Source organism: Sciurus vulgaris (genome assembly GCF_902686455.1).
Source record: "Sciurus vulgaris genome assembly, chromosome: 15".
NCBI classification, from domain to species: domain Eukaryota; kingdom Metazoa; phylum Chordata; class Mammalia; order Rodentia; family Sciuridae; genus Sciurus; species Sciurus vulgaris.
Window position 1 is genome coordinate 89944942 of NC_136476.1, and position 26491 is coordinate 89971432.

A 26491-nucleotide genomic window follows, 5' to 3' on the forward strand; every position below is an offset into this window, starting at 1 on the left:
AGGGGCGGGGCCGGTGCGCCGCTCGTGCACAGCTCACGTGTCCCTCGCAGCGCCCCGTAGCCGCGCCGGCGCCAAGATGGCGGCGCTGACGGGCGGACGGCGGCCGCGCCGGTGGCCGCGGGGGCCACAGCGGAGCCGCTGCGGCTGAGGCCCCCGAGCGGCGCTGAAGGCCGTGCCCGCCGCCGGGACCCCGGCCTGTGGCCGCACCGGCTCCGGCCTCGGAGTAGCCGGGACATGGTGCGAGGCGCACCGCGCCGCCGTCGCCGCTGAGCTCACGGGCCGCGCCCGGCTCGGACGTCCAGCGGGAAGATGTTCTCCGCGCTGAAGAAGCTGGTGGGGTCGGAGCAGGCCCCGGGCCGGGACAAGAACATCCCCGCCGGGCTGCAGTCCATGAACCAGGCGCTGCAGAGGCGCTTCGCCAAGGGCGTGCAGTACAACAGTGAGTGCGCGGGCCGCGCGGGCGCGGGGCCGGGGCCGGGGCCGGGGCGCCTCGTCCGACGGCTGCGGGGCCGAGGAGCGCCGCGCCGAGCGCGCCCGCAGCCGCGGTGTCCGCCCTGGGGACCGTTACGTAACGCCGGGGAGGGAGCGCGGGGCCCGCGGCGGCTGGGCTGGAGCGGTGGGCTCTTTGTCGACTGGCTGCCCAGCCGTTCGCCGGCGTCTCCGCCACGCTGCGCCTTTTTTCCTTTCTTCTTAAAAGAGGCTTTTGCAGGGGACGACCTCAGAAAGGCTCCAGGGGCACAGACTCTTGGGTGGTGGTGGGAGACCTCCCTGTCCCTGAGGACGGAGGGGTTGTGCCGGCGCCGGGAGCGCCCCGGGGTCCTCGTTCCGTCATGAATTATGTAAATCGTGCAGCTCGGAGACGCGCACTGTCCTCCTGACCTCTTTTGAGTTTTTCCATTTGCAGGCTCTTTTTAGCAGAATCCAAAGGCTTTTATGTGGTTCCCTGCCCTGATACTGTGCTCTCAACTCTTTCCCTACATTACTGAAGATTTTGGAACACGCTGCACCCCATCTCACTTTACTCACTTTAAGGGGAGCCTATGTTATCCATGATATTTCGATGATACTGTGGCATATTAAAAAAACTGATTAAGAAGACTTTTATGCAGGTTTGAAAGCAAACTCATTTTAGACGTGTTATCTTGAAAATTTGCGTGTATTTCTCGCACATTCAGAAAAGAGTGTTAAGTCGAAATATTCACTTTCGCACATCTTTGGAATCTATATTTGGATTTCTTATTTAAGTTTATTGCTTACAGTGATACTTTGAAACCCAATCCTACTCCCTTGGAAATTAGATCTGAACTGCAAATTGCTCACTTTTTCAGAAAGGGCTCCCCAAAGGCCTGCCCTCTTGTGGTCCCGGGTAGAAAGGACATTCCTTAGAGTAAAAAACAATTCTCCAGTTTAATCTCCTATAGCTCAGTGAAAGGTACCAATTTAAGAGAAATGTGGATTTGTACCAAAATTACGTATTAGAAGGATGTTGTCTCTATTGTTAAATAATACACAGTTTTGAAAGTTTTTCATTTTGTGTGTTAGTAGAACAGAAGATTTCTAGTGCATAGTTCCCCAAATATCTTACTTTAGGGAACAAACCAGCAATATCATAATTATAGATTTAGTATTCTTATTGGAAAGAGTTTCAGTTAACTCTCTTATTTCCTTGCACTTGAGTTATCTTATAGAATATTACCTCCTGGGGCCTATAAATCATTTGCTTTTAAATGATAGGATAATGAGAAGTGTCTCACATCACACGTGCACAGAGTCCCAGCACACCCATCAAATTAGAATCAAAACCTGAATGAGACATTGGATCTTATTCCCATTTTAGAAGTCATTTGCATTTAAAGTGGAAGAAAGAAGGTTGCCATGGTCAGTCCACCCCTTTCTCCTGCTGTTTGGTGAGAAATATTAGTGTTGGGGCAGTGTCCTGAAGGAGGAAACTGTCACTGTGGAACTCTCAACTGGTCTTGCTGAGGATGCTGGGACAGACCTACAAGTGAAAAATCTGAGCTTGGAAATTGAAAAAGTTGACAGGTGAAGCAGCACAGTAACTCAGTAGAAAAGAGAACTAGTCTTGGAGAAGTGTGGCAGAGTAAGCAGATTCCAGGGCATGTCTGAACAGGTTTCAGAAGGAAAGCACAGCAAGAATGGAGACAAAGCAGTATTTGAAGAATTGAAAGCTGAGGATTTTCCAGAGTTTGTGAAATATGTGAAACTTAAAGAGGTGCAAGTCCAGAAATTTAAAAAACATCCATAACTGGATACATCATTGGAACTTTTCAGTACTTAAAAAAAAAAAAAATCCTCCACATTTCTAGAGCAAAAGACTACTTTCTTAGAACTTTGTCCCGAGCTGAGGACAGCTCTGGAGAGCTCAGGGCCTCGGGGAAAGCCACAGTCAGCCTGGGGGTCTGTGCCTGACTCTGCAGCTGTGCTGGAAGGAAAGTGACTGAAACTGCTTTCAGCCTCAGGTTGGTAGCCTGCTGTGCAGAGGTTATTGCAGAAGAAAACACTGAAGGATGTTCTTTAGACAGATGGAAATTGAGCCCAAAAGAGGTGCAGGATTCAAAAAGCAAAGGTCAGCAGAGAAATTGGTCAGTGGGAGTGAAATATGAATATATTGGTACCTTAATCATGGGTGGTGAGAATTTATATATGTGTTAGCTTTCTCTGTGACAAAATACCTGAGAATAGCAACTTAAAGAAGGAAAGGTTTATTTTAGCTCAAGGGTTCAGTCCACGGTCAGCCAGCTCCATTGCTTTTAGGTTTGTGACAAGACAGAAACGTCATGGTAGAAGGGCATGTGGAGGAGAGCTGCTCCCCTCAGGGCAGCCGGGAAGCAGAGAGAGAGAAAGATCACAAGGAAGGGGTCAGGAAACAAGATGTGCTCTTCCAGGGCATTCCTCCAGTGGCCTGCTTCTCCAGCTAGGCCTAACCTGCAGTCTTCACTATTCCCAATAGTTCATTCAGTTATGAACCCCTCAGTGGATGAGATCATCAGAGCCTCATGATCCAGTCGCTTTCCATAAGCCCATGTCTGCACACTGCTGCATTGAGAACCAGACTCTCAACACGTGAGCCTTGTGAGGGTGTAGGGGCATTCCAGATCCAGGTTTTAACAATGGGGAGAATAAAAGGAGCTAAAATAGTGGAAATCAGCACGTAACCCAGGATGAAAGCTGATTAGAGTTAAGGCAGTCAAAGCTATTTAAATTGTTTAGGGGAAAGAAAGGAGTATCTTAACGTTAGTATACATTACAGTAATTGTGAGTGTTAAATTTTTTAAGAGTCACTGGGCATAGTGGTGCATGCCTGTAATCTCAGTGACTCAGGCTGAGGCAGGAGGATCACAAGTTCAAAGCCAGCCTCAGCAAAAGTGAGGAGCTAAGCAACTCAGTGAGACCCTGTCTCTACATAAAATACAAAATAGGGCTGGGGATGTGACTCAGTGGTTGAGTACCTCTGTATTCAATCACCAGTACCTCCCCCCAAATTTTTAAGAGTCCCTTTTCAAAGAATAAAAATAGTTTGCAGTTCCTCCAAATAAATACCAGGCAGAAAAAAGGGGTAAAAAATCATATCCAACCTATAAAAGGCAGCAAAGGCTGCAAGAAAACCAGGGTAGGGACTTAAGATCATAAAATGAAATGGTACAAATAATACCATTTCTGTTTTTTTTTTTAACAGTCTTTTTAGTTGTAGATGAACACAGTATCTTTATTTTATTTATTTATTTTTACGTGGTGCCGAGTCTCAAACCCCATTGCCTCACATGCGCTAGGCAAGCGCTCCACCGTTGAGCCACAGCCCCAGTCCCAAATAATACCATTTCTGTCATCAGACACATAATGTAATCAAGCACGCCTCCCCAGTTCCAAGTAGGAATGTGAGACTTGATTTTTTTTCCCTTTAATTTGGCCATATGGTCTCCAAGAGATACTCCAGAACTTAATGTCAAAAGCTGGGAATAAGGACTTGGGAAAAGATAATGGGTAAGTGTGAACCATAAGAGGCTGCCCCAGCTGTAGTAATGTCACACAGAAAACACTTCGAGGTAAAAGAATGGATGGGAGTAGGGAGGGTATTACAGACAGAAACCAACTATCTGTACGTGACTCTTCAGTCCCTCTTAAAGGTCAGCTATGAAAATGGACAGTCTCAAAAACACGTTAGAATGTATGTCAGACCCAGTATGGTGGTGCACACCTGTAATCCAAGCGGCTCAGGAGGCTGAGGCAGTAGGATTGCCAGTTCAAAGCTAGCCTCAGCAACTTAGTACGGCACTTAGCAACTCAGCGAGACCTTATCTCTAAATAAAATGCAAAAAAGGGCTGGGTATGCGACTCAGTGATTTAAGGCTCCTTGGCTCAGTCCCCCGTACCAAAAAGGAAAAAGAATGCACGCCAAGACCACATTCTGTGACTCCAGTGCCACTGACAGGGTCTGCCTGTGTTGTCCAGGCTGTTTCAGAGCTCATGTACTCAAGTGACCCTCCTGCCTCAGCCTCCCAGGTAGCTAGCCGGTGTGTGCCGCTGCACCTAGCCCTCAGTTCTTTTCTGAAACTTGAGAATACTTCTGTGTCAATCAGCTCTCTGTAGCTCTAACAAATACTTGAAATAATCAACTCATAGTAAGGAGAGGTTTATCTTGGCTCACTGTCTTGGAGGTTTTGGTTGGGGGTTGATTGGCCCTGGGCTTTGGGCTTATGCAGCATATCATGGTGGGAGACCATGGCAGAACAAAGCCACCCACCTGTGGCTAGAGCCTGGGTGTGGGCGTGGGTGGGAAGAGGTCAAGGTCTCACTGTCCCCTTGAAGGGTATAATTCCAAGACTTCCCAGGAGGCCCCACTCCTAAAGGTTCACCATCTTGCAATAGCATCATGCTGGGGATGAAGCCTGTAATACACAGACCTGGGGGCAGGGGGATGACATTTAAGATTCAAATGGTAGCTACTTCCAAATAATTTATAAGTCAATGAAGAAACCAAATGGAAATCACAACTCAGTGATCAGGAAAGGCCCACATAACTTTTGAGAGTCACTGACCTAAGAATAATGTAAAAACCTAGCACAACTGAGCAAGTAGAAGGAAAGAACTAACAGGAAAAAAGCAGAAACGTGATAAAGAACCAGCTGAGACGTTTAGCAAAACGGTGCATTTTGTGTGTAATGACTAATAAAGGCGGCAACTCTGGGAATATTAATAAGATGCAAATACCAGTCATACAGAATACAAGGCTCTAAATATGAAATATAAAGATGTAGTGAGTAACTGCTTTGCAGAACTGGGAATTGAACCTGTGCTAGGCAAGCACTGAACCACTGAACCCCATCCCCAACCCTAAGTGTTATGGGTAATTTATGCCCATCAATTGAAAACTCTGGGTGGATAGTGTCCTAGAGAATGACTCCACAGGAAGTACAGAACCAGTGTGGACTCCAGCTGTCACCCAGAGACAGTGTGTCCAGACAGTATGTAAATGCAGAAGGCAGGAGATCTGCTCGTTCCTCAAGCCAAAAAGCCTTGACCCCTGACAGACCAGAACAGCACCACTCATGAGCACAGATGTGAAAGCCTAATAACAGAACAGAAAATGGAGTCTAGAGAAGTATAAAGTAATAGCAATAATAAATGTGTATTAAGACCAAGTAGGAATGCAAGGATTGTCCAACAGAAGTATGTGTGAGTTACCAGCAGATTAAAGGAGAAAACAAAGTTCAATCTTAAGACATACAGGAATCTTAATGAAATTCAACACATGAGTTACAAAAACCGTGAACCCCGAAACACTTCTTATCAAACTAGGCATACCTGTCAAAAGGCATCTACCCAAACCGATGTGTAACAGTGAGACCTGAGAAGCTTTCCTCTGAAGTCTGAGCTAAGACAAGGACATACACATTCACTGAGGTCTTCACAAGATAAGAAGATGGGGAGAGGGGAGAGGCCATCTCTTCCTCAGGTACAAACTTCCAAAACAGAAATGCCAGTCCCTTCTCTCAGGCCGCACTCACAGTAGACCCAGCCTCCATGTGTGGCAGTGTCGTCACCATCTCCTGGACAGCTCTACCTTGGCAGCAGTGTGCCCCACAGGTCTGGAATGTGGGCACACAGCTGCTCATCTGTCCTCAGAAGCAGACTCCAGGTGCGGATGAAGCAGGAGCTGCTGCCTTTCTGCCCATGCTGTTCACAGACCCTGCAGAAGGGTGGGCCTCGTCGGATCCCTCCACAGAGAAGCTGCTGGAGCCCTGGAATTGGTCATTACTGCTTGACCTCTGAGTGGGTGTGCCCACAGATCATCCATGTCCTCCAGAAAATCTCAAATGGAGATTTCCTTAAGGTGTTCATTGGTTGGTGGTGGTCCAGACAGCCTGGAGAAACACCACAGATTCTTGCAGATGGATTCAACCATAATCAAATGAAATGGGGAATTTTTAGGGAAGTGGAACTATTATTCTGTTTGGTACCACAACATAGCAAATGTTATCACCCATTTATCCAAACTCAGGATGTGCATCACCAAGAAGCAGGGAAGTACAATGTGTTAGTCACTACAGGTGGACCCTCTGGTAAGGATGCCTATCATCAGGAAGGCTGTGGGCTTGGGCAGGGCATAATGTCTCTGTATTTCCCACTCAGTTTTGCTGCAAATCTAAAACTGCTAAAACTGCTTTTTAAAAGTCTTACTAAAATTTTTTGATTCAGCTAATTGTGGTGGCCACACCGTAATCCCAGTCACTCTGGAGGCTGAGGCAGGAGGGTTGCAGGTTTGAGACCAGCCTGGGCAACTTAGCAAGACCCTGTCTCAAAACAGAAAGGGCCTGGGATGTGGCTCAGTGGAGGGCACACCTGAGTTCAGTCCCTAGTACCAGGAAAAAACAAAGGGGGGACAAAAAAAATTTAATAGAGGAAAACAATTCTAGAACTAAAGGATGTACATTTTTTCCATTTTTATTTTCAGGCTGAAAGGGTTCATGGAACCTTGCACACCCACAGGAAAAACGCCTGCCAAGGTTCATGTGACATCTTCACAGTAGCAGAGGGAGAGCAAGAGAAGGGGGGTCCACAAGGGCTGGAACACTGCTAACTGAAGCAGGTCGAGTTAGTTATGTTAATGGCAGGTAAGAAGATGCTGAGGCAGAGGACATCGTGAGAGATGAAGGATTGTTTGATTTTTAAATGTTCACAAAGCAGATAATTCTAAATATATGCATAGGTTCTAATGCATATTTAGGAAAATAATGACCTATAAGACGAAACCGACAGTTGCACCATTGTGAAAAATGAAACTCATTTCTCACTGTACTTGAAGGTAAAATAGCCCCCAAAAATCACTGTAGAAGATTTGACTAGAAGAGTCAAAAAAATTGTCTAATTTATGTGAGAAAAGTTAACAGTTTAAAAAAATACACATTCTTTCAATCCCATGTGGAAAATTAAGAACTGACCATCAGATGTTTCAATACATTTCAAAATTTATACCACCTTCTCTAAACTCAGTAGCAATTAGTAACCAGGAATTTAAAATCTTACATTTGGAAATCAAGTGATGCCTTTAACAGAAGTAGTAATGGAAATAAGCTTCTTAGAATTGAATAACAAGAATGCCACATACCAGACCTTGAGGTGCACCCCCAAGCAACAGGAGCCCTTGGTGGCATTGCTGGGTGCTCACACTTCTGATAAGGAAGAGCAGAGAGAAGGAACAGAGGAGACCCAGGGGGAGCCAGTGGAGGCGTGTGGAAGGAAGGTCTTGTGGAGAGAGGGCTCTGAAGGGCCAATGCGAGGCCAGCAGGAGATGTGAGCACCAGGGAATGTGTGCCTGGTGCTGGGGCAGGAAACCAGGGCCTCTCCTGCAGGGCAGGCACTGCACCACTGAGCTCCATCCCCAGCCCTATTTATGTATTTATTTTTTTTTATTTATTTATTTATTTTTATTTAGAGACACAGGGTCTCACAGAGTTGCTTAGGGCCTCACTAAATTGCTGAGGTTGACTTTGAACTCGAGATCCTCCTGCCTCAGCCTCCCGAGCCATGGGGATTACAGGGGTGCTCCACTGTGCCCAGCTTAACCCTTTTTATTTTGAGACAGGGTCTTGCTATACTGTCCAGGCTACCCTGAAACCCCTGGGCTCAGTGATCCTTCCTCCTACCTCAGCTTCTCGAAAGCTGCTTTACGGGCACATGCCATCATCACAGCTTGTTTGTTTTTGTTTTGACTGGAACATTACAGTTACGTATAATATTGGGGTCCATTTTGACACGATTATGCAAGCGTGGAAAAACTTACTTTTAAATGGACATAATTGCACTCAGAGATGAAAAAGATACAGTATTTTAAATGCAATTATGCCAATAAATCTAGACAGATTACATGTTGTGTGTAAATACTCAGAAAATTTGTCAAGACTGGCCCAAGAACTTGGAGTTGAGTGGTGGTGACACCCTGGCTCCTGCCTCATAGCCCTGCCTGGCAGGCAGAGTGGCTCCTGCTACCCACAGCTCCAGAGGCTAACACTCCCTGTCACCACCTTGTGACCCAAAAGAAAAGGGCGTTTTACATGGCCTGGATAGTAGATAGTCATCGTCCTCAGTCCTGGCTGGTGCCTTGCAGGGGTTTTGGGAGCCTACTGCCTTAACAGACTGCAGACTGCCCTTCTGTCCCCTTCACCCCTGTGGAAGGAAGGAAGGGCAAGGGCACCTGAGTTTGCAGTGGGGACCTCCTGTGGGTGGAGTTCCTCCAAGCCAGCAGGGGTGCCTGGGCCACACACTTCACTGCAGCTTGGGTTTGAGTCACAGACTCGGGTGCTCCTGTAGTGTGTGGAGCATAGGAGTACGTCTGTTTGGAATTGGGACATGAAGCTCTTATGTTCTCCGGTGACAAAAGAACGTGAAAGAGGGTGAGTCCCTGAGATCTGAGAACAGCTGTTACTTTGAAAAGTTGGAGTAAAGTTGTGACTTGAGAGGAATGTAGAGTGGGGTGAAAAACTTAGTGAAGCTTCTGGAAAAGAGATTAATGTCAGTGGGAACAGAGATTCCTTGAAGTAGGAGCAAGGGAAAGAAACTCGACAGGCTGAGAGACCACACGGGACAAGTCCAGCTGAGCTTTTGAGGCCAAGGTGGCCACTGGCTTTTGGTGTCTGGGGTCCTGGTCACCACAGAAGAATTTGAGAGAAGGGAGCCAGATGAGACAACCTGGGAGGGATGTGAACAGAGGAACTCTTGGGTTTGCCCTTGACCTGCCTTTCCCAAGCCTCCCCTGTCCCCCTGGACCCTTCCCTAACTTATTCCTGCAGTCCCTGCTATTCACAGTGCCCTCTGTGGCCCTATCCAGGCGCATGGCAACATAAAACTTGTCTACCCTCCACACGGCCTGCAAGGCTGCCCAGGAAGTGCCAGCCCTGACCACTGCACTCTGGGTTCCTCCCCAGCCATGGGTGCCTCAGCCCTCCCACAGAACTGCTGATCTCAGGAACAGGACTACCAGAAAACTCAAGAGTCTGCTTCCCCTCACGTCCATCCCACACTCACTTGCTCCAGCACTGCTCAACTTTGCTGACCCTGACCTTCACCTGGAGCCAGCAGACTTCAGGGCACAGGCCTGGCACACTCAGTAAAGTCAGAGATAAGTTGCAGCCCGCTGTGAAACCATGCATTCAGAACACCAGGGAGCTGGGAACAGTGGCCACGCCTGTAGCCCAGCAACTCAGGAGGCTGAACCAAGAGCATCACAAGTCCCGAGCCAGCCTGGGCAATGTAGCCAGACCCCCTCAAGATAAAGGGGATGGTGGTGCAGTTCAGTGGTAGAGCACTTGCCTGCATTTGTGAATCCCTGAGTTCATTCCCAGCACCAGCCAAAAAGGGACTGTGGCAAAAGTAGGTCAGGAGCAAACCACAGAAGCCCAGGGTGCCCCCATGCACTTCCAGCTGTTGGGTAGGTCAAGGCCCCTGCGTGGTTCATCCCTCACCCTGAGGCCCCTGCAGTCCCCCAGGGGAGATCCTGTTCTCCCAAGTAGAAAACCTGGCCCAGGGTATGGCCTCTGTCAACCTAGGGGGAAGACTTCTGGCCCTGGCTGCTTCCCATGGCGCTGGTGCTCGCTCACTGCTGTGCTTCCTTGTGCCTTGGGAGAAGCTGTCAGTGTGCCTGCTCCAGTTCTTCCCTACCCATTACTCACCTGGGACTTGGTTCCTGCAAACTGCATTGTAGTGGAGTAGACATGATCTTTGCAGTCATTTATTAAATCATGACTTTGATTCCTCTTCTTTCTTTTTGCTTCTCACCCCCAGTGAAGATAGTGATCCGGGGAGACAGGAATACAGGCAAAACAGCTCTGTGGCACCGGCTGCAGGGCAAGAAGTTCGTGGAGGAGTACATCCCTACGCAGGAGATCCAGGTCACCAGCATCCACTGGAACTACAAGAGTGAGTGCATTTCCCCTCCTCCCATTTGTCAGTGTCCCTTCCCTCTTACTTCTGGGTGACATTTTCCCCAGCCTGAGGTAACACTAGCCACCCTGTGGAGATTCCAGCTAGACTTACTCAGGGCTGTTTTGAGGACACTTATTAAAGGTGCTATTGAATCACCCCCTCTGGATTTAAACCCGTGAAATTTCATCTCAAATTTGATCCTTAGGCCCAGGGTGGCCATAGGTGTAGCAGAGTAGTAGAGGAAGCACTTCCAGAGACTGAATCTCCCCAGAGAGTCTCTGGAGTAGCCATTCGTGGTGCACAGAGATGCATCCTACAGGCCTGCACACGGGGCAGGCATTGGCCCTGGGGTGGGTGCACTTCTGCCTGGTCCTCCCTCCCTCTGGGCCTTGGGCTCCCATCACCGCAGCGCACTGTGGAGTAGAGTGACGCTGCGGAGAGCAGGGAGGTCGCAGGAGCTGGAAGGTGGTCTTCTCGTGAGGACCCACAGACCTCGAGAGCCCAAGGAGGAGCTGCAGGTGGGCCACAGGGCCACAGCCCCTGGACCTGCTCCCGTGTCCAACAGAGCTCTGGCCTTTAGCACTGAGCAGTGTTCCCACTTTGCTCAGAGTAAATCGGAGGCCAGAGGATGAAGAAATAGGTCAAGGAGGATGTGACTCTGGTAGCCATGCTTGTCCAAGTCTGTCCATTGTGTGGAGTGACCTGATGACCCAGCAGGACTAAGAGCCCAGCCAGGCCACTTTCCAAGGAGACCCCCTTCTTTGCTCAGGCCTCCCCAGGCACTGGGGTCTAAGAGCAAAGCTGGGCACATAGCCCCGCAGAGCTTACGAGGAAAGAGACCCCACAAAGAAGCTCGCAGCTCTGCCTGAGGGCAAGAGGCACTGTGTGTGTGCTCTGCTGCTGGGCCTGCCGAGGCCTGAAAGAGCCACCCTGCCTCCCGCCAGGGAGCCACGTGTCAGGTAGCAGGTAATGCACAGGTCCCATGGCCAGTGGCGTCTTGGGGAGGAGCAGGTGGCCACGCATACTGGTCCCTGAGTGAAGCTGGGCACTAACTTGAGGGTTTTCCTTGTTTCAGCCACTGATGATGTAGTGAAGGTCGAAGTCTGGGATGTGGTTGACAAAGGTAAGGTGCCACTTTACTTTCTGCTTAAAGCCCCTTTTCTGAGTAGAGGAGCCCCACATACCCACTGCATGTGCATGTTTTGTGCCTGTAACCTTGGGTCTTGGCTTCTACGCTGAGGTCCTGTGCCCTCCTTAGGTCCTGTTTTGCCCTGTCACACACATCAGACACCAGCCGCACAAGTGTTGTGGGAGATTTGAGTTTGCTGATAGCTCTTCACATCTAGGTTCTGGTTGCCATCAGCTCCCTCCCGAGCCTGGTCTAGGTTCTAGGTACCCTACATTCCCCTCTGCATCTGGTGGACAGGGTAGACATTCACAGTGGGCCTGTTGCCACCACATGCTTGTCTGCTTTGGGTATCTGTTTGGTACTGAATGACTGGCCATCTGCTGGGGCGGGCACGCTTCAAGCTCTGTGGCCCTTGTGGGGCTCCCTTGCCAGCCTCCCTTCCTGTCGTAGCTGGCGTAGATAACTACCCAGGATCAGACCTGTCATGGTCTCCCTCAGCTACCCTGGAACTCCAGTGTATGAGCAGCTGGCAACCCTGCCCTAAGGAAAGGAGGGGTGCTGGATGTGGGGCACACGGGTGACTTTTGGGGCATACCTATTTTACCTGGCAGAGACCTGATGCCTAGTGGTCCACCCATGACCAGGGTCCCTCATGAGCTAAATGTGCTCCCACTTGCAGATGCCCTGTGACTCTCTTCTGACCCCTGTTCAGCTTTCCTGCCTGGCCACAGCTGTGGTGCTGGGAAACCTGATCTGGCATAGCCCCTGGTTCAGATGGGAGGCACAGATCCAGCACCCCAGAGCCGGAACGTGCAGTCCTGGCAGGAAGGGTACCGTGAGTTGGGAGGACAGTCTTCCATGCCTGGTCATAGAAGGCAGGAGCAAAGAGTTAGGCAGAGGAGGAGAGACTGACCCCTGGCCAGTGCCTGTGTTAGATCCAGGGTGTTTTCCAGAGAGGTTTCCCACAAGGAGTTTTAACTGGTTTAACTGGAGTTTGACTTAAAGCAGGCAGCATGAGTTCTGTGGGGTCATGCTGTCTTAGTGGAAGTCACTGAGGAGTGTCATGCTGTCTGTGCAGCCTGTGTCCATGTAGCCTGTGTAGCTGCCCCTTCAGGAAGTGGTCAACTGCCAAAAGTAGCTAGGTGGACCTGGAAGTTCCTGGAAGGAGGTATAGACATTGCCAGTGGTGACAGTCCTCCTTACAGTCTGAGAAAGTTAACCGTGCTTAGGACAGATGCCAGGACCACTTGAGCAATAGGAACTCGCTCGAGTGTGCCTCAAGTCCAGGACTCTGCCTGCAACCAAGGCTCCAGCTCCTTCATTCTGGGCAGACCCCAGTCCACATGCAGACCTTCCCCAGCCAAACTCATAGGACCAGCAGTCCTCATGATAGCATCTGATCCCATTCCTGTCTTCCTGTGTCAGGTCACAAGCTCCCCCTCTGTGATCCTCTGGTGAGATCTCAGCCTTTTCTGGTGCCAGTATTGTGTGTGCACATGCGCGCGTACATGATACGTGCTGCTAAGCAAGAGGTGACCTGCTGTACTGAGTCCTCCAATTACAGGGCTTCCTTGGGAAGAGTGTCTTTCGTGGGCTTATGGTTTCCAGTGCAGGATGTGCATGCTCCTCTCCTCTCCCCATGCTCATTGCAGGGTGAGTTCGTGTCGAGTTTGATGTCGGCATGTCAAGGATATTTGAGGCTGTCAATCAGTGGTTGCTCCAGGGGCAGGCCATCTCAAACCCATCCCATTGGACCTGTGTTGACGTGTGCTTCCACACACCTCCTCTGCACACCCATGTGCACATGTCTCTGGCCCAGTCACATGTCCCCACCATGAGGCAAGAGTTGCATCTGCCTGCAAGCACCAGGGAGCTTAAGCCAAGCTGTCCCCCACACCATGACCCTGTCCTGGCCACTTTAGGAGAAAGCACCTCTGCCACGAAGGGGCCGTGGTCTTGAGCTGTGTGCTTCCCCAGCCCCTTCATCGGCGTTGGTTACACTTGCTGCAGTGGGATGCAGGTGTCCCATGGACAGGATTTCCCAAGTCCTGGGTGCTACATGGGCTGTAACACAGTGTAGGCTCAGCCTTTCAGACCAGTACCCCTTCCAGGGGGCATGCCGTGCCCTTAATTGGCATGAGGGCCCTTGGAGCAGGGGGTGATGCCTCATGCCCAGAAGCACTCTCCTGCCATGCTGGACTCTGGCACCAGTTCTAGTATTGGGCTTGGGGAGCTTCCTGGGTCCACATTTACCTGGCAGAGACTCACGCAGCTGAAGCCAGGCTGGGCCATGCAGGCATAGTCATGACCAGGCAAGCACCAGCTCCTTGTGGCCTTGCATTGCTTGCTCATGGGGGGAGCAACCTTTCTCTTGAGGAGGAAAGCACCTCTGGAAGTGCTGGTCCCTACGGGACAAGGTCTGAGTGCTGCTCATAGCAGCAGAGCAGGAACAGTGGTGGCAGCTGAGGGCTCGAGGCCAGCGGGTGAGGCATGTGGACTCAAGCTTCTGACTGAAGAGTGTGGGGCAGAATTTATGGGTATGTGGAAGGGCTTCTTGAAGGAATGGTGACAGGGGACAGCCGCCATGGCTTTTCACTTCCTCTGATCTTCCTGTCCCACCAAACAAGCCTCAGGCTCCTGTCCCGCTCCAGCCTTCCTGCCCTAAGAGCTAGTCCTGTGCCCGAGTGTGCTGGTTGAGCAGGAGGCTCCTGACAGCGGGGTGTGGACAGGCGCAAGGTCATTGGCTATCAGCATGCTTGTGCCTGGGTGAGGGGTGAGGCCCAGTGTCCAGCCTAGGAGGGTCATTGAGAGTTGGGCCAGGCACCTGATTCCCCAGGCAAGAAGTTCAGAAATGGGCTCAGGAATGAGGTGGATTTGGCACTTTAAATAAATGAGCCTCATTTGTTCTTGGGCTCTTTACCCTAAAATACCCGGGTAGTGAGCAGCACCCCTGCCCAGTTGAACATTCTAGAGATGGAGGGAAGGGCAGGCAAGTGCTGTCCGTCTTGTCATTAGCAGGACCCCACAGTGCCTGGTGTCACCCTGGGCAGACCCTTGTCGGTCTTCTGGTCCCCTGGTCAGGAAAGCCTTAATGACTCTGAAAGCTGACAGCCTGGGTTGGCCACCTTGGCCACAGTCACTGCCATCCTCCCCACAGGCTGTGCCAGGGCTGAATCCTGGGCATCTTTACACTCGGCACTAGTACCTGAAGTCCAGGGTGTAGCATGAGAACTACTTTAGGAATTGCAGCTTTGGTCACCCCAGCGTTGCTCTGGTGGGGGCCCTTTACTTCAAACTGTGTCCTCTGTGCCCGCCCCTGCCCTGGGCTTGGCCTTGGGGCTTTTAGGACTGAGCTGGCAGGAGGCCCCCTGCCCTCAGTGGCAGACATGGCTGGCACAGGTCCAAAAGCCATCTAACCACCTGACCCATCCTGTAGCTGCTGGGCCCTTTGGGCCTTTGCTCTCTACCTTGCTGCCCAGGCTCTTGCCAGTCTATGTCCTTTGAGTGGCCCTGTCCAGCATGGGGGCCCCATTTCTCCCTTTCTCCCAAGACTGAGTAAGGGGCAGCTGGAGCTGCCAGGAGTACTCCCTTGGGTCAGTAGCCGAGCAGGGCACTTTCCAGTGTAGCCCTGCAGGGCCAGGGTGGGACTTGGGAGGGGCATGCCTCCTTGAGGCAACCCCTGGGCCTAGTGATTCCACCCCATAATTTTTGTTTGTCATTTAATAAGGAAAATGCAAAAAGCGAGGTGACGGCTTGAAGACAGAGAATGATCCCCAGGAGGTAAGCGGCAGTGTCGGGACCCCAGACAGGCTGTCTGTGGTCACTTAGGACCCCTGGCTGCCTCCAACCCTTCAGACCCCACTGTCTGCCCATCTTGGGCTCCCCTGAGTGTCCCAGTTACTCCATGGATGTGTAAGCAGCTGACCATTCCTGGCGCTCCCAGGACCCCGTGCCACTGGAGGCTGAGTTTTGGGGTGGCTGCCCCATGGGAGTGACTCTGTCTGCCCTTCATTTTTCATCGACCCCATTAGGGTTTGGATGGCCTGAGTCATAGGTGAGTGGCCACGTTTTATCTGACTGCCGCAGCCTAACCCTTAGAGATCTTGGACTGTGGCCTTGGAGCTGCATGCAGCACAGTGCACCCCATCCTGTGGTCCCAGAGGTGCCCTGCTCCTAGGTGTTCAGGCTGCTCTGCCCTGGCTGCTCCCTCTGTGCAGGATGCCTCTTCCCTCTTCTTCCAGGCAGGACAGTTAAGTGCCATACACATCCATCTGGCTCCAGTTTGTGTGTTCTAGAAAGTTCTGATGGCTCCAGAACTTGCTTCCCTGTGTCTCAGTGTTACTCCCACCAGAGTCAGAGTTTGCTGCAGGACCCCACCACAGGTTAACCCTGTGTTCACCCCCAGCATTTGCTCTTCGTGTGTTTTCCATGTTCTCTCTTCAGGTTGAAAAAGTCCCATTCAACCTTTTCCAGGTGACTCAGGGTCCACAAGGGTGGGACCTGGCCTTGGACACAGTCTTACCCCTGTCCACTCCTGTCCCCAGGCAGAGTCTGAAATGGCCCTGGATGCTGAGTTCCTAGATGTGTACAAGAACTGTAATGGGGTGGTCATGATGTTTGACATCACCAAGCAGTGGTAAGTGGTCATCATCCCTCTGCTGGTTCTGTGGGCAGCCAGTGTCCCTGGCCTGGAGGACCATGTCTGTGCCATGGGACAGGGTGGGCCCACGTCTGCACCTGTGTGAAAGGATGGGAGGATCAGGGCAGGCCAGTGACAAAGGGTGTTCTGGATGAGGCACCTTCATAGCCCTGAAGACACCCTCAGAAACCTGGCAGCCAAGGGAGCCCCTTATGTTGAGGGCACCTCAAGACCCCCCAGCACTTGATGACTTGCTAGGAGATTTCATGACAGCAAAGGGCAAAGAAAAGGTGAGTAGTGGGCAGAGGCGCAGAGAAACCAAGCCAGCTGCAGAGCTGCCCCGTGGACCTGGAGAAGCCTGACTCCTCCACCTTCAGAACAACAGCCCGTAGGTGCTCCCAGGGGACTCCTGACACAGCATGAGACCAGCAGTCCTCCTGTCACCAGCCATGGGCTACAACTCCTTAGAGAAAGGTCCCAGGGACCAGTCAAGGGCTGCCTTGCTGTCTTGCCTGCTCTACATAGCACACACACATACACACATGATTTTTTTAGAAAACTGAAGTCTTAAAAATGCTGAAAGAAACCAAGTGTGGTGGCATAGACCTGTAATCCCAGTGACTCAGGAGGCTGAGGCAGGAGGATTATAGTCAGCCATTCAGTGAGGCTCTAAGCAACCTAGCAGATCCTGTCTCAAATTTTAAAAAAGCACTGGGGATGTGGCCTGGCGAAGCACCCCTGGGTTCAGTCCCTGTACCCCACATCCCCCTGACCCCCCAAAAAATGCTGAAGGAGCCAGCCCAGTGGTTCACCCTATAACTCCAGCTACTCAGGACGCTAAGGCAAGAGGATTGCAGGTTCAAGGGCAGCCTAGGCAACTTAGTGAGGCCCTGTCTCAAAATAAGTGAAAAGCGGGGCTGGGGAATATAGCTCAGTTGATAGAGTGCTTGCCTTGGGAGCACAAGGCCCTGGGTTCAATCCCCAGCACCATAAAATAAAATAAAATGAAATAAAACAAAATAAAATAAAATAAAATAAAAAACAAGTGAAAAGGTCTGCAGATATGGCTCAGTGGCAGAGTGCTTGCCTAGCAGCAGGCAAGACCCTGGGTTCAACCCCCAGTACCACAAAAAAACAGAATAGCCTGATGGCCATTCTAGAAGTAGCCTTTGGAGTGCCCAGCCTGCCTGTTACTGTCTAAGGTCCGTTATTTAGTCCCTTAAATGATGTATCATGCATGCTTGGCAAGAGCTCTACCACTGGGCCACATGTATAGCCCTACCTTCATCATTGCATACATAGTCCACATTCATCACAGAAAAATGGAAAATGCAGAAGAACAGTGTCAGAGCCATTACTGCTGACTGCTGGCAGGGTCCAGCCACCTTTCCTCATACTGTGGCCATATGTGTGCTGGGGTCTTGCTTCTACCCATGAGGCGCACTTCTGTTCTTTTAAGACATATCTCCACGTGGGTTCTCGTGGGTTCTCATGCTAAGCCTTGGGAGCTAGAGCTTGCACTTGGCTCATGCTGTTGACTTTGTTCTGAAGACCTGGACCTGCTGGGTCTGGAGGCCATGGGCTGTGCTGTCACAGACCCTGCCAGCTATTGCAGGACCACAGAGCCTTTCCCCAGCCCTCACAATCTGTAGGGACCAAACTGCAGCACCCCTGACAAGGGCTGACCATCAGCCTGTGAGGCTGTAGGCAGCATGCTGGACACAGAACAGGCAGTCACTAGGCCTGGGCCAGGAGCTGTGCGGCTCAGTGGAGTACACCTTCCGCACACCTGCAATACAAAGCTGCACTCCCCCTCTGGTGCCGAGGTGGGAGGAGAACATTTCTCCTGCACAGGTGGGGGTGGCCCATCAACCCCGGGGAGGGTGAAGTGGCTTTGCCCATGTGAAATCGAGTTTGGATGTCAAGGGGCCACCTCAGCTCCACTGAAGTGTCCTGTAGCCGTTGCAGAGAAGCCACATAAGGCCTCTGTAGCTTTCAGCAGGCAGAGCTGGAGGGACAGGCCAGTGAAGAGCAAGCCCTTAGCTGGACTGAGCACGGGGCCACAAGTGCACCTGGGCTACAGTGTGCAGAGTGCAGGAGGGCCAGGCTGCCCGGGGAGGAAGAGGTGCAGCTGCTCGTCTGGGTATGGGGGTGCCAGCGGGTGAACCTGGAAGCACTTCACAGATGGGGAGATGCAGGAGAGGCTGCTTCAGTTATGGGCTTTCCGTGGGGAAAGCTAGTGACACCACCAGTTGTGCCTTTCCAAGCCACTTGGAAAACAGTGTGGAACAACCTGTGAAGTCAAGCAACAGGGAAGACCCACGTGAGGTCAGTCCTAGACCTGCCTGTTCATCCTGCAAACGTGGCAGCATTGATTGCTGAGGAACAAGGCCCTGGAGACAGCTCTGCCCACAGCAGACACCTCGGCAGTGGCGTCCAGGAGCCCAGTGAACAGGGAGATATGTGGGCAAGCTGCAGCCCTGGCCGTGGTGCTTGCCAGAAGCTGAGACAAACCACCCGTGGTGTGTTCGTTCAGGGTAATGCTGGAAACAGACGAAACTGGAGGCAGTTTTGTAGGGACACGGACGAGGAAAGGCAGGGGAATGGGGTGCCTGGAGTTGGGGTGCAGAGGTGCGTGCCATCTGGGAGAGGAGGTGGGCAGCACTGCAGGCTGCGGGGTTGCAGTGCTCACTGGTTTTCTCCAGAGCCCTCCCACAGTGACGTGGGCTCTTGGGATGGGGTCTTGGAGGTGAAGGGCAGCCCCAGTCCATACAGTTTTCTGGTGGGAGGGTGCTGCTGAGACTGAGATACTCTCCCTCCCAAAGGACCTTCAACTACGTCCTCCGGGAGCTTCCCAAAGTGCCAACCCATGTGCCGGTGTGTGTGCTGGGCAACTACCGTGACATGGGTGAGCACCGAGTCATCCTACCGGACGATGTGCGTGACTTCATCGACCACCTGGACAGGTGAGTGCCTCCCACTTTGGGCAGCATGCTGTGCTCAGGTAGCACTGGGGAAGGACAGACAAGCTGTCGAACACTAAGGCAGCTGTTGCGGGAGATGGAGTGATGCAGCCCTGACCCAAGCTGGGGAGCCAGGAGTGAGGGCCTGGGACAGGACTCTGGAGCCCTGAGGCCCAGGTCTCCTCAGTATGTCAGTGCCTTAGGACGTGTGAGTGAGGGTGAGGTGCCAGGATTCCTGGGGGCTACCTGGTTCCAGTACAGTTCCTTAAACCACCCCAGAGGGATCCAGAGCTCCACCACTGGTCCAGCTTGTCCAGGACCTATGGCTGGTTCTCCAGCCTGCTGCAGGAGGGAGGCCTCACTCTGGTCCTTGGCACAGGAATGAGCCCAGCCCCACCAAGGGCCTTTCTCTTACCTTTTTCTCCTCTGAAAACAGACCTCCAGGCTCCTCCTATTTCCGCTATGCAGAGTCTTCCATGAAGAACAGCTTTGGTCTCAAGTACCTGCACAAGTTCTTCAACATCCCATTTCTACAGCTGCAGGTGAGTCCTTGTCACACCAGCAAGGGCACCAGCAAGGACCCAGCAGGCTGGAGCTGGGACAGGCAGCAGGGCTGCCCCACGCCACCAAGGGTGGAGTGCTGGCCATGGCCCCACACAGGAAGCCCCTCTGCTTCTGGCATAGCTGTGGTGCCCACACCTCCACAGATGCACATCAGATGCAGAGGTCCCAGTCACACTGAGGCCCTGTCCTCATGGCCTGCATTCCAGGGGATGTGTGGAGCCAGCACTCACTCTGGACTGTGACCCTTGGACTCTGGAGGACAGGCCCAAGGCATCCCTACCTCCTGTGTGGGTGGGGTGGGGTGAGGTGAGGAGGCCTGTTGTGGCCCCGCACCTGGCCTGCTCTGCTTCCCAATGTGCCTCCATCTGGGATTCTTTCAGCGCTACTAACACTGTGCAGTTGATAAGGAGGTCCCTGCATCCTTCACAGTGTCCAGCACCCATGTCTTGTTTCCATGGTGCTTTTATCAAAGGAACCAGCATCAGTCTGTCGTACTCTTCTGTCCAGTGTCCCTCTAGGACCCCACCTGCATGAACCTTACCCTTCTAATCTGCTCTGGGGTTCGTGACCTTCTCTTCTGAGGTCTAGGCAGGTGTCTTGTGGACTGACCCTCCCTTGGTTCCAGCTGGGGTTTTTCTTGTGGCTCAGTGGTGGTTTTTGGATTGTGGCAGAAGACTGCAGAGGTGAGGCACCCTCCTTGGCTTCTTATCGTGTGTCCCGTGGGGCACATGTGCCTTGTCACGGGACAAGGGAAGCACTGGACTCCCCAGGAGCCTCTGGGGCCCTTTCAGTTTCCACCTCAGGAATAGCCTTGTGGACAGCGATGTGCTAGGAGCCCTGCCACCATCCCACTCCTAGTGTGCCAGGTCCACAGACCTGTGTGGTGGCCTTCCAGTGAGAGCAGTGGATTGGGCAGGAGTGGGAGGTCTGTGGGTCCTGAGCATGGGCCCAGAGGACGAGGGGCAGGACACCTGTGGCTGCCCACCTGGGTACCCACAGCCTCACCCTGGGGCTGTGCAGGGAGCCATCAGCTAGGAGGAAGGCCAGGTGTGCAGGGTCCTGTGTGGGGGAACTTCACTCTGTTCCCAAGCACTGCTCACATCTGTGGCCTGCAGCCCTCAGTGTGGCTATGGTGACCAAGGGTGGAACATTTGTGTTTTATTTAATTTGAATCTAAGTGTGAGAATCGCCATGAATCAGAGGCTAGGGCTGGTGTAACCAACAGGGCTGCAGTCTGCCCCAGGCCGTGACTGGCTGAGCCTTTCTACCACAGCTGTTCCGAGGCCTCCCATGGCTGTTTGTGTGCATGGGGACCACCCTTGTCTTCAGCCCAGGTAGCTGGCAAGACTGAGCTCTGCATCAGAAGAGGCCGTGCATGTGGTGTGCCCCGGGAATGGCAGGTGCTCTTCTCTAGATAAGCATCAGGGCTTTTGAACCTCTAGAGATGTGTTGTGGAAATGGAAGGGGATTGCCTTCAGGTGCGGGTCCCATGTGGCTGTCTTCTGAGTTGCATGGGCTGGCTGCATGGGCAGCTGTCCTCACAGTCCTGCCCAGTGGGACACCAGGGTGGAGAGGAGGTGCATTACTCAGCCTTGTCCACTTGTCCTGCAGAGGGAAACACTGCTGCGGCAGCTGGAGACGAACCAGCTGGACATTGATGCCACGCTGGAGGAGCTGTCAGTGCAGCAGGAGACCGAGGACCAGAACTACGGCCTGTATGTGACCCTGGGAGCTGGACCCGTAGGCCTCAGCCCCTCCGTGGCAGGGGAGGGTGCTACCAGTGGGCCCTAGTGTGGTGGGAGGGGGAGCTGCACACCTGGGATTGTTGGGTCTGCTCGAGGGCACAGTGTGTGTGGGGAGTGCCCCCATCCTGACCACCCAGCCCCCTTGGACAAGTGCCTCATGCTGCCACCTGCAGTCCTTCCTTTTCCTCTGTCAAGGTTTTATATTATTAATGTGTGATAATAAAATATTTAGTCAGGTCAGTACATGTCTGGAACAAATGGAAATAAATCAAGAAAGGAGCTACACTTAAGGCAGCGTGGGCCCAGCCCCCCTAAACAGGCTCCTGGGGACAGGGTGGATGGTGGTGGACCAGGCATACCCAAGCTTCAGTGCCAGGCTTCCTTCCACAGACCCTGCAGGTACTCCCTTAGCCTGTGCAGCTATGGGGCACAGTCCACAGAGGTGGGCCTGGACAGGGCAGCTGCTTGTAACTTCCTGGCTTGACCCCCTTGTCTGGAATGAGCCACACCTGCCGCCCACCAGGCATGTAGTCATAGGCCAGGGCAGACAGCCACCTGGCCCACCCAGCTCTGGCCAGACCAGCTGGTCCCTGATGAACTTTGGCTGCCTCCTGACCCTGCTGTGGCTTGGTTTCCCAGACTGGTGCCAGCATGAATGGAGAACTTGTTGGGAGGGGTGCACTGATGGAGAGTGGAGGTGCAGGGCAAGTTACTGCTCTGTCGCAAGACACCCTGGGTTCGGCTGGGGGTGTACAGTGGTACAGTGCTTGCCTGGCGTGCACAGGCCCTGGTTCCATCCCTAGCACCTCCTCCACAGGGCAGAGGCTGTAGGGTGAGTGGGTGACAATCGGGTGGGCCTCGGCTTCTGTCCTCTCGGGTGTAATGCCAGCTGGACACTCCCAGTACCCTGTGGCAGAAAGACTGCCCTCCAGAGCCTGGGAGGGAGAGGTGAGAGACCTCACTCCAGCCCTCTGCCCTTCCTCCAGCTTCCTTGAGATGATGGAGGCTCGCAGCCGCGGCCACGTGTCCCCCCTGGCAGCCAACGGGCAGAGCCCGTCCTCAGGCTCCCAGTCGCCGATCGTGCCTCCAAGTGCTGTGTCCACAGGGAGCTCTAGCCCCAGCACACCCCAGCCCACCCCCCAGCTGCCCCTCAGCACCTCCTTGACCTGCCCCCCTGTGCCACCCACATCCTCTGCACCCTCCTCCGAGGCCCTGCCCCTTCCTGCACACCCCTCGACCCCTGCCCAACCCCCACCCCAACGACGCAGCATCATCTCCCGGCTATTTGGTACCTCGGCAGCTGCAGATGTGGCCCCTTCACCTCCAGGTAGGCCCAGGAACAGCCCTTTCACAAGGTGGACTCATGGGGTGGCAGCCTGCACCTGTGGCCCCATGTGCCCTGCATACCAGGATATGGCCCCCATGTCCCAGGCAAGCTCTCCTCTTCCTCCTGGGCAGGCAGCCCCATGGCCAAACTCTGGAGGCAGATGTGGGCTCCAGCCCAGGCACATAAGGCCTTCCCTGGTCTGGGGACGGGCCCTTTGAGGGCTCAGGAGCCGGCATCTGCCCTCTATAGAACCTGCTGCAGCTGCAGAGGTCCCAGCAAGAGTCCAGAACGTTGAGGACTTTGTCCCTGAAGACAGGCTGGACCGCAGCTTCCTGGAAGACACAGCCCCGCCCAGGAGTGAGAATGGCGGAGCAGGTCCACAGCAGGACAGCGACAGGTATGGATAGTGGGCAGGCCGAGCAGGGACATCCAGGACACCACTGGGGGTATCACATAGCACCCCTGGTGCTCTCTGGGTGAAGCAGTCAGCACTGAGGACAGAAGCAGAATTAGGCAGAGAACTGAGGGAAGCACTTGGGCCCTGAGCACATTCCTAGGCTGGTCTACTTGGAGGTTGTGGGCAAGGCCACCTGGGTCTCAGGTTCAGGCACATAGCACCAGATTGCCAGGTGGGCCAGAGCAGGTGCCTCAAAAACCAGAGGCTGAGCTAGATACAGTGGCACACACCTGTAATTCCAGTGACTTGGGAAGCCAAGGCAGGAGGACTTTTAGTTTGAGGCTAGCCTGGGCAACTTGGCCAAACCTTGTCTCTAAATAAAAAGTGCTGGGGGTGTAGCTAGGTGGTAGCACAGCCCTGGGTTCCATCCTTTCATATGCCCCAAAATGGAGGTTGGGCCTTGCTTCCACCAAGGGTATACCCAAGGGTGGGACAGCCCCTCAGGCAGTAGGGGTGAGGAGCAAGTAGCACATAGCCCCCTGTGGCCTTTGACTGCCCTGCCCCTTCTTTGCAGTGACGGGGAGGCCTTGGGAGGGAACCCAATGGTGGCAGGTTTCCAAGACGATGTGGATCTTGAAGACCAGCCCCGTGGCAAACCCCTGCTGCCTTCCGGCCCCATCCCCAGCACACACATCAGTCTTTCAAGTGAGGAGGAAGCCGAGGAGGTGGCAGGTCACTCCAGAAGTGCTGCCCTGGCTCCCCAGCAATGCTCAGGGCCAGAGCCAAAACGGTATGGAGTGGGGCCCCTAGGGAGTACCCAGGAACTGGGGGACAGGGCAGCCCAGGCTGGCTCCAGGCTCCTGACCCTTCTTGCTGTGAAGGTCGTCCAAGGCTTCACGGCCACCGAAGACAGCAACTCCTACACCAGCCACAGCGCCCTCTTGGCCAGGTGGTCTCACCACTAGCTCAGGGCCTGAGAAGCTCAGCAGCACCAAGCCCCCCAAACTCACCACAGAGGGCTCCTCTCGCAGACCTGGGGATGGTAAAGATGGGCAGGTGTCATCCTCAGAAAGTGATCCCGAAGGACCCATCGCCGCTCAAATGCTGTCTTTCGTCATGGATGACCCCGACTTTGAGAGCGAAGAGTCAGACACACAGCGAAAATTGGTGAGGACGGGTTGCTGGCTGTGCCCTCCCAAGATGGAGGTCAGGAGGGTTGAGGTTCCTGGGGCAGGGCCTGAGGAGAGATGGGACATTGCTAGCTTCCTGTCCTGCTGTGACACTGTGCAGGGCTGGGAACAGTAGATGTGGAATATCCTGCACAGGCCTTGCTGGTCCTGACTGGGGTACATTTGGCAGCCTCCCAGTCTCCGGGGTCCCCTGAGAGAACTCCCCACCTCGTTTCAGGGGATATATGGGGGTGGAGAGGGACAGTGGCCCTACCAGCTTCTCCCTGTCCAGGATGAACTCCCTGTGAGAGAAGACCCCTCTGATGTGACTGACGAGGATACCAACCCTGCCCAGCCACTCCCGCCACCCAGGCCTCCCGTGCCCTCCTTCAGAATGAAGAACGATGCAGATCTCTTTGGGCTGGGGCTGGACAAGACAGGGCCCAAGGAGAGCAGCGAGGAAGGTGGGCATGTGTGGGGCTTGCTAGTCACCCTGGAGCCTGGAGATGCAGGCCACAGTTCTCATCCTGTGGTTGGGGGTCCTCATCAAGGGGCCAAATTCAGCCCAGCCTGGGATTTTCCCCTTGGGCTGGCTGTTGGCCAGTGGGGTCTCCAGAGTACAGAAGCTGTGCTCTGCCTCCTGATAGGGCCCAGGACTGAGGCAGCCTCATGCCCAAGCCTGATATCACAGTGCAGGGCAGGGCCAAGGTCTGAGAGTTTGAGCTACTAATCCCCAGATGTTTTCTTTTCTTTCAACACCCCAGGATTATGAGTATTCTGGGGCTGTGGGTCAGGGCCAGACTGGAGGAGTCCACATAACAGGCACTTGGAGGCAACAAACTGAGAGCTCACATCTACTCTGAACTTGGCCCCTCGTGTGGACAGAGCTGGTGGGGTCTGCAGTTATGAGCACACATTGTTTTGCTGGTGCCCCAGGCTAGCCTCTGACCAGCACCTTAACCCAGCACTTGGCAGAAGGAATTTCCTCCCAGGCCTGACCTGCAGTGGGGTGTCTGCCAGCCATGCAAGGCAGCCACACAGCTAAGGCATGTCTCCCATGCAGATAAAGATGGCAGGCCGCTCACCAAGGAGAAGAAGAAGAAGAAGAAGAAGAGCAAAGAGGTATCAGCCAACCTCCACTGGCCTGGGCCTGGGCACTGTGGGGAGGTGGACTGTGGCCCCCAGTGACTGATGCCCCTCACCAGGAGGAAGAAAAGGCTGCAAAGAAGAAGAGCAAACACAAGAAGAGCAAGGACAAGGAGGCAGGCGGGGAGGAACGGAGGAAGAGGAGGAAGCCCCCCCGGAGTGCGGAGCTGGAGGCCTTCTTGGGGGGTGGGGCCCCAGGCCGGCACCCCGGGGGCGGGGACTACGAGGAGCTCTAGCCTGCACCCTTGTTCTGGAAAGGACCATCATGCTGCGTGGCCCAGCCATTGCCTTCGCCCCACTTGGCCTGGCCCAGCACGCTCCGCACTTGCTTCCTTGCTGGAGGAGGCCCAGGGCCAGGCCTTGGTGGCCAGAGGCCCCAGGCCAGGCGCCACAGGTGCTGGGCCTCAGGCCAGCATGAGCCTGCTCTGCAGGGAGGGAGGGGACAGCTGGGCTGCAGCTGGCTTGGTAGATGACCTGGTCCTCTCCAGGAAGAGCCACAGCCAGTCCCCAGCGTTTCTCAGGGATGTGACTGAGGCAGAGGAGGGACCCGCAAGGGTCTGTTTGCGGAGGCAGGGCGTGGGGCTGCTCTGCTTCTTAGATGTCCACCACCCAGCCCTGCTCCTGCTTGCCCTCCCAAACTCTCCAGGGCCACAGCATGCCGGTGGGCTCTGCTTCCTGTCGCAAGCCTTGGGCTGTGGACTATCCCTTCCCATGGACCTTTAGCGCAGGTGTGCCCTCATGGGAGAGTGTGGCAGCACCTGCCTCGCAGGGTGAGGCCTCTCCTGGGAGAGGCTGGGCACAGACGCACCTCTGCACAGGTGAACCAGGCTGGAGCTGGAGGCACCTTTGAGACACTCCACTCGGACCATAAAGCTCTGGTTTTACCACTGTGTCTGTTCTTCTTCCTTTCTTTGGCTCGGAGAGCCATCTGCAGTAGGACCAGCCTACTGCTACCTTCACCCAGTGCCCTTC

General features: G+C 53.7%; 1 protein-coding gene across 3 annotated transcripts; it reads left to right on the top strand.

The window, feature by feature from the left end:
* Positions 1-44: 44 nt before the first annotated feature.
* On the top strand, positions 45-26409 carry RABL6 (RAB, member RAS oncogene family like 6). Of its 3 annotated transcripts, none has more exons than XM_079112772.1 (15): positions 46-439; positions 10300-10434; positions 11516-11563; positions 15297-15349; positions 16114-16205; positions 19034-19174; positions 19608-19713; positions 21347-21450; positions 22467-22807; positions 23057-23204; positions 23779-23994; positions 24086-24371; positions 24666-24837; positions 25437-25495; positions 25579-26409. In XM_079112772.1, the coding sequence occupies exons 1-15, from the start codon at positions 310-312 to the stop codon at positions 25753-25755; spliced, it is 2208 nt and encodes a 735-aa protein (XP_078968898.1). In that variant the 5' UTR covers positions 46-309; the 3' UTR covers positions 25756-26409. The 3 variants fall into 3 exon arrangements, with proteins under 3 accessions (XP_078968900.1, XP_078968898.1, XP_078968899.1); XM_079112773.1 differs by lacking the exon at positions 46-439 and adding an exon at positions 6977-7133; XM_079112774.1 differs by lacking the exon at positions 23779-23994 and having other exon boundaries at positions 45-439.
* The last annotated feature ends 82 nt before the right edge of the window (positions 26410-26491 follow it).

What these genes read in the sequence shown, in the direction of transcription:
- RABL6 (XM_079112772.1), top strand. Translation starts at nt 310, where the DNA reads ATGTTCTCCGCGCTGAAGAAGCTGGTGGGGTCGGAGCAGGCCCCGGGC. An exon ending in CAGAGAATGATCCCCAGGAG is followed by an intron (nt 15,350 to 16,113) that starts GTAAGCGGCAGT and finishes TCCTGTCCCCAG; the next exon opens with GCAGAGTCTGAAATGGCCCT. An exon ending in TTTGACATCACCAAGCAGTG is followed by an intron (nt 16,206 to 19,033) that starts GTAAGTGGTCAT and finishes TCCCTCCCAAAG; the next exon opens with GACCTTCAACTACGTCCTCC.